This window comes from Anolis sagrei, chromosome 4 (assembly GCF_037176765.1).
Source record: "Anolis sagrei isolate rAnoSag1 chromosome 4, rAnoSag1.mat, whole genome shotgun sequence".
In the NCBI taxonomy this organism is placed as follows: domain Eukaryota; kingdom Metazoa; phylum Chordata; class Lepidosauria; order Squamata; family Dactyloidae; genus Anolis; species Anolis sagrei.
In genome coordinates this window covers 77,487,396-77,499,473 of record NC_090024.1, presented here as the reverse complement: position 1 = coordinate 77,499,473, position 12,078 = coordinate 77,487,396, and the positions used below count along the sequence as shown (strand labels likewise).

General features: G+C 38.1%; 1 protein-coding gene across 2 annotated transcripts in view; it reads right to left on the bottom strand.

Moving 5' to 3' along the window:
• DCDC2 (doublecortin domain containing 2) overlaps window positions 1–12,078 on the bottom strand; it is a 77,866-nt gene that overhangs the window by 42,976 nt on the left and 22,812 nt on the right. For both annotated transcript variants that reach the window (XM_067467495.1, XM_060774902.2), the window contains exons 2-3: window positions 9,368–9,721; window positions 7,833–7,884 (exon numbers count right to left, since the gene is read on the bottom strand). In XM_067467495.1, coding sequence (XP_067323596.1) covers window positions 7,833–7,884; window positions 9,368–9,660 — 345 coding nt within the window. In that variant the 5' untranslated portion in view covers window positions 9,661–9,721. The remainder of the gene's footprint in view (window positions 1–7,832; window positions 7,885–9,367; window positions 9,722–12,078) is intronic.

The following is a 12,078-nucleotide window of genomic DNA, read 5'->3' as shown; positions in this document are numbered from 1 at the left end:
GATGCAGGGGCAATAGGTGGATCCACCAATATGGTAGTGATAAATATCCTAATGCCAAATGTACTTTAGGAATAGATTCCAGTACTTCCCATACAAACCAAAACAGTGGTCAACAGAGCAGGCATAAAACAGAGTAGATTCACTGTATCCTCATTAATTGATCCATCTGCTGCCTCTGGGAAAATGTAAATATTAGTTCACAAATGTTAAGGAAACTATATACCATATCCTTGTTTCAAATTTTAGCCTTCTAAACAAGTGTTATAAGAATGGTGCAGTTTAGGATTTATCCCTTCCTCCTTCCCTGTTTTCTAGTTCCCTATTAAGACTATTAAATTATGGATCTATTCTCAGACTCTTAGGAGCAACAATATTTTAATTTTTTTTTTTTTAAAAAAAAAACTTCTTCTTGACATATTTTAAGGAGGTGAAGCAAAGTTTCTAGGTCTCAGAATTTGACCCAAAGGATTATGGGTTTTAGCATCCTCCTCAGAGTCTTTAATTACAGATTGAGGTGCCAGTATCAAACATCCCTATGTTGAAAGCATTTGAGGAAAAGGACAATGGAAATCACTGACAATAATATCACAAATGCCTTTTTTTTAATCACCTGCCACAATGTTCTTCCTCCTTGTTTGAATTCTCAGGATCACAATCTCAGTCCCCATCCACACTGACCATTTACTGCAGTTCTAAGCTAGCTTCAAACTGGAGCGACTAGACAACACACTCCCACCAAAGCACGTAAAAGAAAGCCCTAATGCAAGTGCTCTGTGGTTTATGGAATCACCATCCAGGTCTCAAACCAGTTCCAGGATTTCCTATGGAATCATACAGAGTAAAAAAAAAAATTCAATGCCAGTTTGAAACTGGTCAGTGTAGGTGCCCCTTGAATAAACCTGGACATCTAAACAAGTATTTCTAAAAATTCTGCCAAGTTTATTGGATTTATATCCCAGCTCTCTAGACAGTTCAAAGTGTTATTAAGTGAAGTATTACAAATAAACACAAACCAAGTTCAGAATTAAACTAAAAGCCTACTTTAAGCAATTCAGCCCTAAGAAAAGCGCAGAACCCAAGTTCTAACAAGTCCTATTCATTGCAGCTAGTCCAAAGAAAGAAAAAAGGAAGTAAAATATCAGGCCTGGAAGCACTTCAAAACGGTACTTTATTTAACCTCTTTACTGAGGCTGTACATATAAAACCTCTTCTGTTGTGTGCATGCACGTTTCACTGTTTGCAAATGTGTATAACTGGGTCAGGGCTTCTGAGCATAAGAACATTTTGTAAGTCATTCATTCTAACATTATAATAACTTATTCAAAAATTAGAAAATATAGTGATACACAGCACATAAATATCCGACACAGGTACTTACATCTTCCAATGCTAACTGTTGGTGTAAAAAGAAAGCATATTTTACAATAGAATATACAAAAGCACCTCAAAGATATCCAAAATACATTAAATGGTTCACTAGTTATCATCTGTCTGTTTTCAACATATTTATTTATTTATTTACGATACTTAAATGCTGCCCTTCTCACCCTAAAGGGGACTCAGAGTGGCTTACAAGATATATATACATACAATATATTATATTATTAGCATAGTATAATATCAATATTAAATATTACTATATTGTACTATACCATTATTAGCATTATATAACCCCTGTGGCACAGTGGGTTAAACCACTGAGCTGCTGAACTTGCTGATTGAAAGGTCGCCGGTTCAAATCTGGGGAGCGGGGTGAGCTTCCACTGTTAGCCCCAGCTTCTGCCAACCTAGCAGTTCAAAAACATGCAAATATGAATAGATCAATAGGTACCGCTCTGGCGGGAAGGTGACAGCACTCCACACAGTCATGCCGGCCACATGACCTTGGAAGCGTCTAAGGACAATGACGACTCTTCAGCTTAGAAATGGAGATGAGCACCGCCCCCCAGAGTCGGACATGACTGGACTTAATGTCAGGGGGAAACCTTTACCTTTACCTATTATTAGTTAGCCAAAAGCCAATGTTGTGTTCTCAAATCCTCTCCCACTCCACAAACACAAGCAGGTCTGACTTGCTTTCTTAGCTCAAGAGGTTATCTCTAGCAAGGCAGAATAATATAATCCTTGTGACTTTGACATAACTAATGTTCCAGAAAACATAAAGCTAAAGTTCCAAAAGTGCTGGAACATACAAGGCAGCCCTTAGAGATTAACAATTATGGCATACGATTTTAAGAGATAATAGCCTTGGCATGTGAATATTAATGTGTTTTTAAAACTGAAGCAAGTTTGACCGGTTGTGCATTTGGAAACTGGGCAGAAGAGCAAAACAATTAACTTTAGCTATGATGCATCACATTTCAAAATTCAATATTTTCAGAAAAACCAAACATTGATGTATACTAAGATGAGCAGCAAATCTGTCCAATCTGTTCTCTTTTTGTTTCAGCATTAATAACAAATAAGCCTTGTGTAGACATAGAACCCCAAATATGATTCCACCCCCCACCCCCCACCTCCCTTCAAAACACATTTTGAGGATTTCAGCACAGAATATTAAGTTGATCAACTTGTTTAATGAAGCATGGTCTAGGCAGCTGAATACAATGGCTGATTATATCCAGTCCTCCCTGGTAAATCGAGCATAACTATTTGTATTCCCTCAAGGCAGACTGGGGTCAAGAGAGCCAAAAGGTCCAAATGCACTGTTCTTGCTGTAAGGTTCAAAGGCTATCAGGCAAATGAAACAAACATTCAAGCCTCATTAGTCAAAAGCCAGAGACTAAATCCATAACTCTTTTAGAGAGGAAAGCAAACATTCAAAACAAAGTAAACAGCTTAATCTTATTGATGAAATTGTTGCTCTTGACATAAAATTAGAAAGTTTTCAAGAGAAATAATTGCATGTAGAAGGTTATTTGCCTTGTGTGCAGACAACCAGACTTTTTGATTGGCTCCGAATATCCCACATTAGTCTGTGAATTAACCTCATTGATCACAAATTTTATCATACATTTACTTTTATAAATTGACATTAGAATACTTTACAATCTGAAATGAGTATTTACTATAGACAGAGGCTGAATGAAAACACTGCTTCCTCATCTTCTGCTCTATGCAATATTTTACAGTCTCTCTATATATGCTCTGTGGCCCATTATTATCCATTCCCCTGATTGTTTAAAACATTAGACTTTAATATTTATTGATACTGATAATTGGCATGGGGAAAAGTAATATTTTGCCATTAATGCTGGGAAGCTAGGAATGTAATTTATGACATTCTCAGTTAATTCATTAAGGCACTATTTTAAAAAATAAATGAAGGAATGGACAGTGCAGTGATACATTGAATTAGGAATTTAATTCATTCACTGTTTGAGCTCTTAACTCAAAATGCTCTTATCTCAAAGTGAATGTTCCCACTGAAGTGCACTGAAACACTATTAATCCCTTCCAGCCCCCTGAAACATTCTCCTACCCCCACCCCCAATTTTGTTACAGGTTTTAAAATAAGAAAATATACTTTATAAATAAAAAAATACATTAATGTGCATTCACATGGAATGATAAAAAAGAAAGATCAACTTTAAAATGATAGAAGCACAAAGTTGTAGCAAGGAAGCACATTTGACGCAACAAAATGTGTGTTGGCCAGTGTAACAGCAAGGCAAAACCTGCACATTTGCATGGAACAATAAAAAAGGAAGACCAACTTAAAATCAACTTCTTTGATGGCTTTTAAGCAGAGGCTGGATGGCCATCTGTCAGGGATGCTTTGAATGCAATTTTCCTGCTTCTTGGCAAGGGGTTGGACTGGATGGCCCACAAGGTCTCTTCCAAATCTATGATTCCATGCTTCTATGATTCTATAAAATGGCAGAAGTATAAAGTTGCAGCACAATGGTAGAAACACAAGTTGTGGCAAGGAAGCACAAAGCATGAATTGAAGAGGCAGAAGCAACATTTTCTTCATACTGTACTCATTCCAACCTCCTCCCTCTCTTGCTCTCTCTCTCTCTCCCCCTCTATTCATGAAACCAAACACACTAGGAGTAAAAACCACATAAAATCAACGAACCCAAAGTTCCTCAAAGCAGACAGCAATCTCCCAAAGCAGAACAGAGCACAAGGCACAGAGCCTGCTCCCTTGAAGCCCTAAAGCCCTGTACTCTTGAGCTAGTGCTCCCTCTGGCATTAGCTCTTAACTCAAAATGCCGCTCTTATGTCAAAGTGAAACCAGGTTGAGTGACAGCTCTTAACTCAAAATGCTCTTAAGTTCAGAGGTTCCATTGTACAATGTAAATTTGGCATTGCCCCCAGTTTGTACATTTTGTTGCATAAACAAGGTGAAGATGCTCAGAAAAGAAAATAACACACCACACTGACATGATAGCTATTACACATGTAATTGACAGATTACAGATGATTTGAATAGTTGACAGATGTTGGAAAATGTAAGACCCCATTGGCCTGGCATCTTGACCCATTGGCATGAGGAGGCATCTTCATGGCACTAAGAGTTACCATGAAGCCTCAAATACCAACCCTAATGTTCCATGGGCATGGTACTCCACTTCCCAGATCCAGGACTATGAGAAAGACTATAACTGAAAACCAGGGTTCAGTTTACCATTTGGCCATGGAAACAGGTGAACTTGGGTGGATCACATACTGTCAAAACCAGAAACCATGAGATAGCTTTGGGGTCACCATAAGTCAGAGACAACTTGAAGGCACACCACCACAACAACATGCAAATACTGGGCTCCCCCTCCCAATCCCTTCTCCCCTGCTTTGCTTTTTTTTTTTTTTTAGAGTGGTCAATGGATAAGAGAACGTTTATCATTCTGAAGGATCTTGTTACAATTAGAAGTGTATGTGAAAATTAGAGTGTTCCATCTTTTGTTTTTTGAGACTTTCTGGCCAACCCTCCAGTGAATCCTCAAGGTATTCATTTTGAAACAATAACAGTGTTTGTAGAACTTGTTGTGCTAATTAGGTTACCAAGATACTACCTCCCAAACAATTTACTGAGCTGCTTGCTATTGCAGAACTTTGAGGCATTAATCTAGCATTTTACGAGCTGCGTCACTCAACCATCCTAAGAAGTAAAGCTTTCTTTCTTATTTTTAAGGGTGAATCCTTTTTTTTTTTTGGCTTTTATTCTGCAACTCTCCTGCCTGAGAAAACATAAGCAATGATACTTTCTCTGGAATGCAAAAACTTCATTAAGCAACACGCATCATGATTTATAACAACTCTTATTTCTCAATTACTGGTTTATCTTACAAGGTAAAGATGGTTCTTATTCCAGAACCTTAAATAGTTAGGAAAACCTGAACGTCTGAACCTCTTTGGAAATTAATTGTTTAGAAATCACATCATTATTTCTAAATACAATAGGACTCCGATATCCATGGCATGGATACCTGAAACCACAGATTATAGCAAAGTCTATACTTTGACTATACATGGCCCAAAATCATGCCATAGAATAACTTTGGAGGACCTAAAGAGGCTCACAAAGACCTTTGTGGTAGGGCTGGGCGGTTTCGTTCGTTAATTTCGTAATTCTTTATTAATTCGTTATTTTTTTTTATAACGAAGCGATATTGAACCATTCAGGAGCAACTAAAAATCGAAATGAATTTTTCAATTCGTTTCGTAATTGTTTCGTAATTGTTTCGAAATCGTTTCGAAATCATTTCGTTATTATTTCCACATGTCTGGTGCAAGTTTTATAGTTGTTGTTTGTTTTATCAGTGAAAAAAATATATAATTATCACACCAACAGTCAACAACAGAGGGAGAGGGAAGCTTCAGAAGTTCCCCCTGTCCCATTTGGAGGTTTTTTTAGCGTATTGCGCGGTCGCGTCCGCCATTAACGAATCGATTTGTAATTGTTTCGTTATTGTTTCGTAATTTCCGAAATTTCATAAATTTCGAACTTTTTTAAAGAAAAATTTCGGAATTCTTTTAAAAATCAAAACGCAAAAACCCCCTAAAAACGAATCGAGTTTAGAAACAAATTTTTCCATGGTTGCCCAGCCCTACTTTGTGGAAGAATATTTTTAGAGAATCGATATGTGAACTGTGGATCTTGAGTGTATGGATAACAGGGTCATGCTGTAGGTCTCTCTATATAAGCATAACCATACACCAATTTTATGCAAATCTGAGTCTTCTTTTTCTAGTAGGCCAAATCAACTTATGTCAACTTGACATGACTGCCCTACTACAACTCAAAATGTGCTGGTATCAGTTTCTTGCCTTATAAATATCACTATGTTATGTGCAAGATGTTCAGAAAATTATCTATCTTTATTTGAATACATAATTTTACCAAAGCACTTTGATTTGATTTGATTTCTTAATAAAGAACTTTTAATTGAACTACCCAGCCATTGATTCTTCAGTCAATAGTGTGACAGCCTAAGCCTTTATCTTTCTTCCATCACTTCTTGGGAATCACTTGGCTAAAATTCAACAGAGAGGGGTCCTTGCTTTTGCAACAGTCTTTGCAATGTGAGGCATATGCATTTTGTGCTATTATTAAGATTATGCAACATTTAAGATTCCGGTTCCACAGAATGGATGGCCACCAACCAGGATAGCTGACAAGAAGACGTTACACCAACTCACAGAGGAAAGAGGGTGTCAGTGACTATTAGGTAATATAGCTCCATGCTGCTTTCATGATCAGAGACAACATAGTTTTCAGTACTAGTTGTTGGGAATTATAAAAGATGGAAAGACTGTTGCCCTCGTGTCCTGCATAAGAGCTGCCCATTGCCATGTGGTTTATCACTCTGGGAAACAACACTGATCCTTCAGGGATTTTAGAGCCAAGATTATTACTTGGGGAAATATATATTCGAGGCACAAGACTTTTGTGACATTTGAATTGATCTAATAAACATATTACTATAATATAGACTTAGGATTTTTTTTCTTATGATCAAACAGGTCCAGTTAACATATCCAGTGGTAGGGAATGATAGGAGTTGTAATCTTTAAAAAAAATTGGACACTAGTTTGGAAAAGACTGATTTACATCTCAACAAGTTTGGAGAGAATGGATAACAAATAAAACAATGGAAAATGCATGAAGTTTCAATTATACGTTTTCCAAATTTTACTGTATGCCTCCAATCTCATAAGCACAAGTGGTAGGAGCTCCTGGTGGTATAGGGGGTTAAACCATTGTGCCGAAAGGCCTGAAGATCATGTGGGGACATGGGAGAAGCATCCCACAAGGAGGGTAAAAACATCAAAACATCCTAGTGTCCCCTGGGCAATGTCCTTGTAGACAGTCAATTCTCTCACACCAGAAGCGATTTGCAGTTTCTCAAGTCGCTTCTGACACACACACAAACACAAGTAGTTTACCAAATGCCCTGTACTGTTGATGCTAAGCAAGGATAGAAATGTTCAGAATTTGGAAACAAGCCATTTGAGATATTCAAAACAGAGCATAAAGTAAATGTAAATACATATTCTGTATAGAGGTAAATGCATGACTTGGTTTACAGCATACTATACATAAATCCTAAAGCTTTACTTTGCCAATGAAAGTCCCAGTATTGCATGATCATGTCGAGAAATTGCAGAAATAACTAGCTAAATACATTCACCAGATCACAATCTTTGAACTAAGAAAATGATTCTGGAAGAAAACACATTCACAGTTGCACTTTCCTGTAGATGTAAAATAATTAAAGTCTGTGTTATGGTTTGCATTCATTGATTCTTAAAAAGAGAAGGGACAAAACTCACAATTGTGATACACAATTGTGAAACCATTTTCATTGGGTAAACTACTACATTACCTCATTATTAATTTCTGTGGCCCTTTTCTTTGGCTCGCCAATGTCCAAGTAGCTGAAAACCAAGAACAGTATGGGTTATATTCAACTGAGGCTTGTTAACAAAATGTTTTGCCTACCATTGCCATCATCGTAACAGTCAACTCAGCTATTTGAGGACCCCCATCCTTAAGGTTCATTATACACTGATTATACACAATCCTACTACTACACTTGCATGGGAGAAGTGGGACTTTGGTTCCAAGGATCTGCATGGAAATAATGGATTTGCTATCGATGTACAAATAGTTGAGCATCAAGTCTTCTGAATAAACAAGCAGTTACATTTCTTCCTATTCCATGTTTTTTTTTTCTCCATACTTTGTAAAAGATATTATTTTTTAAAAATCTATGAGTACATCCCTACATAGATCTGGTCAAAAGTTCAGTTCTAAATAGGTTCCCTCAGAAGTAAATTCTATTGAATTAAATGGTTTGAGTTAACTTGCTCCTCGGTAAGTTTACACTATGGTGACCTGATGCAAAAAAAACAGTTTTTATTTCCAGCACTTTTAACAATAGAAGAGGGAATTTTACGAGTGAGATATGTGACAACCAATTCCTGTTGAAATGTCCTTCCTATTAGAACCCTTAAGGATACAAAAATTATCTCCTATTTCTTTGCATTTGACCACCCTGTATGGCAATACTGTATAGAATTTCAGCATTACAAAAATCCCTGTCAATGCTGATTGCTAAGTCGCCTTCAGGCTGATATGAGTGGGGTAGAAATAATGCAAATAAATAAATAAATAAATATTCAGACTCTCCAAAAGCCTCACATGTTCAAATCATTGCCACCAATGATTTTTGAACAGAAGATGTTTTCAATCAATTGTTATTTTTCTTTCCTGAGAAAAGAGTTAATGGAAAAATGACAGAAATAATAAGTATGATTATGAAGATGGTTGTTGTTATTATTAGTATTTCACACACAACAAGATTAGTAGACAGCAAACTAGATCACTATGCTGGCTTTTGCATTTGATCACATGTAAGACACTTCCCAAGTGTCTAGGACTGTGTGATGTTTCGGCAAATAATGTGTGAAGTTCTGAATAGGGTGGCCTTTTGCAGCTGACAGATGGTGATTTTCTCAGCACCAACTGTTTTTTAGTGCTGGCCAAGGTGTTTAGGCACTGCACCCAGCGTGCTGATCACCACTGGGACCACCTTTACTGGCTTGTGCCAGAGTCTTTGCAGTTGTTGTTGTTGTTGTTATTTGTACTTTGCTTTTCTCACAGAGCTGGGAGAAATAATTTGGATAACAAAATATGCAGAACTGGATGGTAAGGAACAGTTGGAGGAGAATTGAGGAACTTTTTAAACTTTGAAACTCTCTATTCCTAACCTATTAATAATAATCTTCATTTTCCTTTGTCTCTCCTAATGAAAAGTAATAGTGTGTCACTGGGTTACAAATGCTTGGTTACGATCATTTAAATGATCACATCGTTTCTAGGCTATTTTAGAGGTCTCTTCCAAGCACTGCTACTCACTTGAGTTTTTTGAAGGCCTCCCGACCACCAGCAACATAATGCTCTCCACTCTGAATTTCATCTAGTTGCCGGATACGGTGTCCACAGCGGGGTGTGTAAATATTCCGCACGGCCCCAAAAGAAGCATTCACTCCACCAGTCACTTCTTTTAGGAAAACGTCAAAACTAGACATTTTCTTCTCGTGGATGACGACACGGCGCCCAGTGAAAAAGGGGTCCCCATTGCGATACACCATCACACTCTTCACCACTGGCTGCGACAGGCATGTTGGCTTGGCATTGGGACTACTCATTGCTGAAAGTCAAATCCCCTCTTCAGGTTCCTGCTTCCAGTAGATTATTTGGACTGCACACCTGCTGGACCAAAAAGCACGAGGTTATGTTTTCTCTGAATCTCTCTCCTACAGACTTGTTCAAATTTCTAATTCACAACCAGCAAGGTGGACACACAAGAACTGCCATCAATGCAATCTCTCTCCCTAAAGAACCAGAGAAGTGCTTTCTTGGTGTGTCCCTAAGGGTTCAGTTCCAATACAGTTAAAGAGCAACTTCTGCTAGGCAACTAGTTCACGCCACTCTCTTGAGAATGGGAAAGTCAACTTGAGTTTCTTTTTTCTACATACTCACATGAACTATCGATGCATGAAAGAAAAACCAAGCCTAGCAAAGAGCTCACTCTATTTCCCAGTCTTTAGAGTCTTTTCATTGAAATCACTGGACTCACGAAAACCCAATTTTGTAGTATCTAGAATTGTCAAAATGTTTTCTACTCAAGTATCTTTACACTTGTCCCTTTTCTTTGATCTTTATCTTCTATTTCTCCTTTCCCCTGTCCACACAGCTGGATAAAATCCCACATTAACTGCTTTGAACTGAGTTATTTGGCAGTATGGACTCAGACAACGCAGTTCAAAGCAGATATTGTGGATTATCTGCCTTGATATTCTTGGTTATATGGCTATGTGGAAGGGCCCCTGGTCAGCAAGATCACAATATCCCAAATTAACCTTCTACATTGCCATATAAAATCCAGATTTTCTGCTTTGAACTGGATTATATGGCAGTGTATACTCATATAATCTAGTTCAAAGCAGGTAAGGTGGGTTATTTGATTTGATGATTTGGGTTATATGGGAGTGTTGAAGGGGCCGCAGAGGTAACAGGATAGAGGAGGAGCATTATCAAATATTGACAGGCAAACAATAACTGTTTATCATAACTTTCAGCAAGCAACATTTCACTCAGTGTGGAGAGAAAATAACAGCATAGGACAGAGAAATGAATAATCACAAGTTTTCCTGCTGTTTCCCTAACAGATTTTTTGATCCCCTTTATCTCAGAGATACAACAAAATTAAAATGTACAATCCTCATGTAATGGGTGAATTGCGCTTGTTTAGATGCAGATAAAGAATATCATACAGAAAGGGAGGGGGCAAATCTGCAAGTATTAGAAGAGGTGCAACCTCACTTGGTATCTTTTTTAGAAGGGAAAAGATGGTCCTTCCGTTTACAAAGCTAGAAAAGGAAATTTTTCCAAGTTTTTAAAATGAGAACATACTGCAAGTCGCTTCTGGTGTGAGATAATTGGCTGTTTACAGAGACGATGCCCAGGGAATGCCTGGATGTGTTACCATTCTGCTGGGAGGCTTCTCTCATGTCCCCACAAGCTATAGCTGACAGATGGGAGTTCACTCTGTCTCACAGATTTAAATCGGCAACTTTCAGGTCAGCAACCCAACCTTCAGGACAGCAGTTCAGCTGGCACAAGAGTTTAACCCATTGCACCACTATGGCTCCTTTTTTCCAAGTTTGATCTAGATACATACAAAGATGCATGATGTTTTTCACACTATAAACTAGAAAAAGCCAGTGTGGTGTAGTGGTTTGAGCGTTAGACTATGGTTTTGGAGACTAGGGTTCAAATTCTTGCACAGCTATGGAAGCTCATTGGATGTCCTTGGGTGACCCATTTCAATGGACGACCCATTGGAACACATGCTCTTAGCCTTAGAGCAGGCTTTGCCCCTCTGAGATTTGCCTCTCTGAGCAAATCTTGCCATGAAACCCCTGTAAGAGGGTTACCATAGAGTGACCATGTCAGAAACATCTTGAAATAAATATCTAGCTGTAAAGTCAAAAAACCTCACTAAACTACAAATCCCAAGATTCCACAGGATGGAGTCAAGGCAGTTAAAGTGGTATAGAAATATTGCCATTATGTAGTGAGAGGCCAGCAGAGATATAGTGCTATTGTTATCATGATTCTATCACCTTTGGATGTAATCTCTCATGCTTATCTTTTTCTCCTGGGAGTGATGATCTAGCTACAACCACACTACCAAAACTACACTTTCATTGAATCCACCTAACTACGCATTCTCCAGGACTCAGACACACTCTCCCATTACCTTAGGAAGCAGATTCTCCAGTTATTAATTTACACAGCAAAAGGTCCCAAAGGCTCAATCCTGACACAAGACCACACTTTCTGACCACAAGCCCCATCTGCCACACACGCATGCATCCTGCTTGTGGTTATTCATTGGTAAAATGAAAGCTCTTTGCACGTTTTCAGAAACATTCTCATTACAGTACTACTTCATATCACCCAGGAGCTGGATACTGGTGATTTCCAGTACAGGAATCAGTTGAACCCATACATTTTTTAATGGGAGGGAAGGAGGGCAGGCAAAGGTCCTCTTCAAAGAT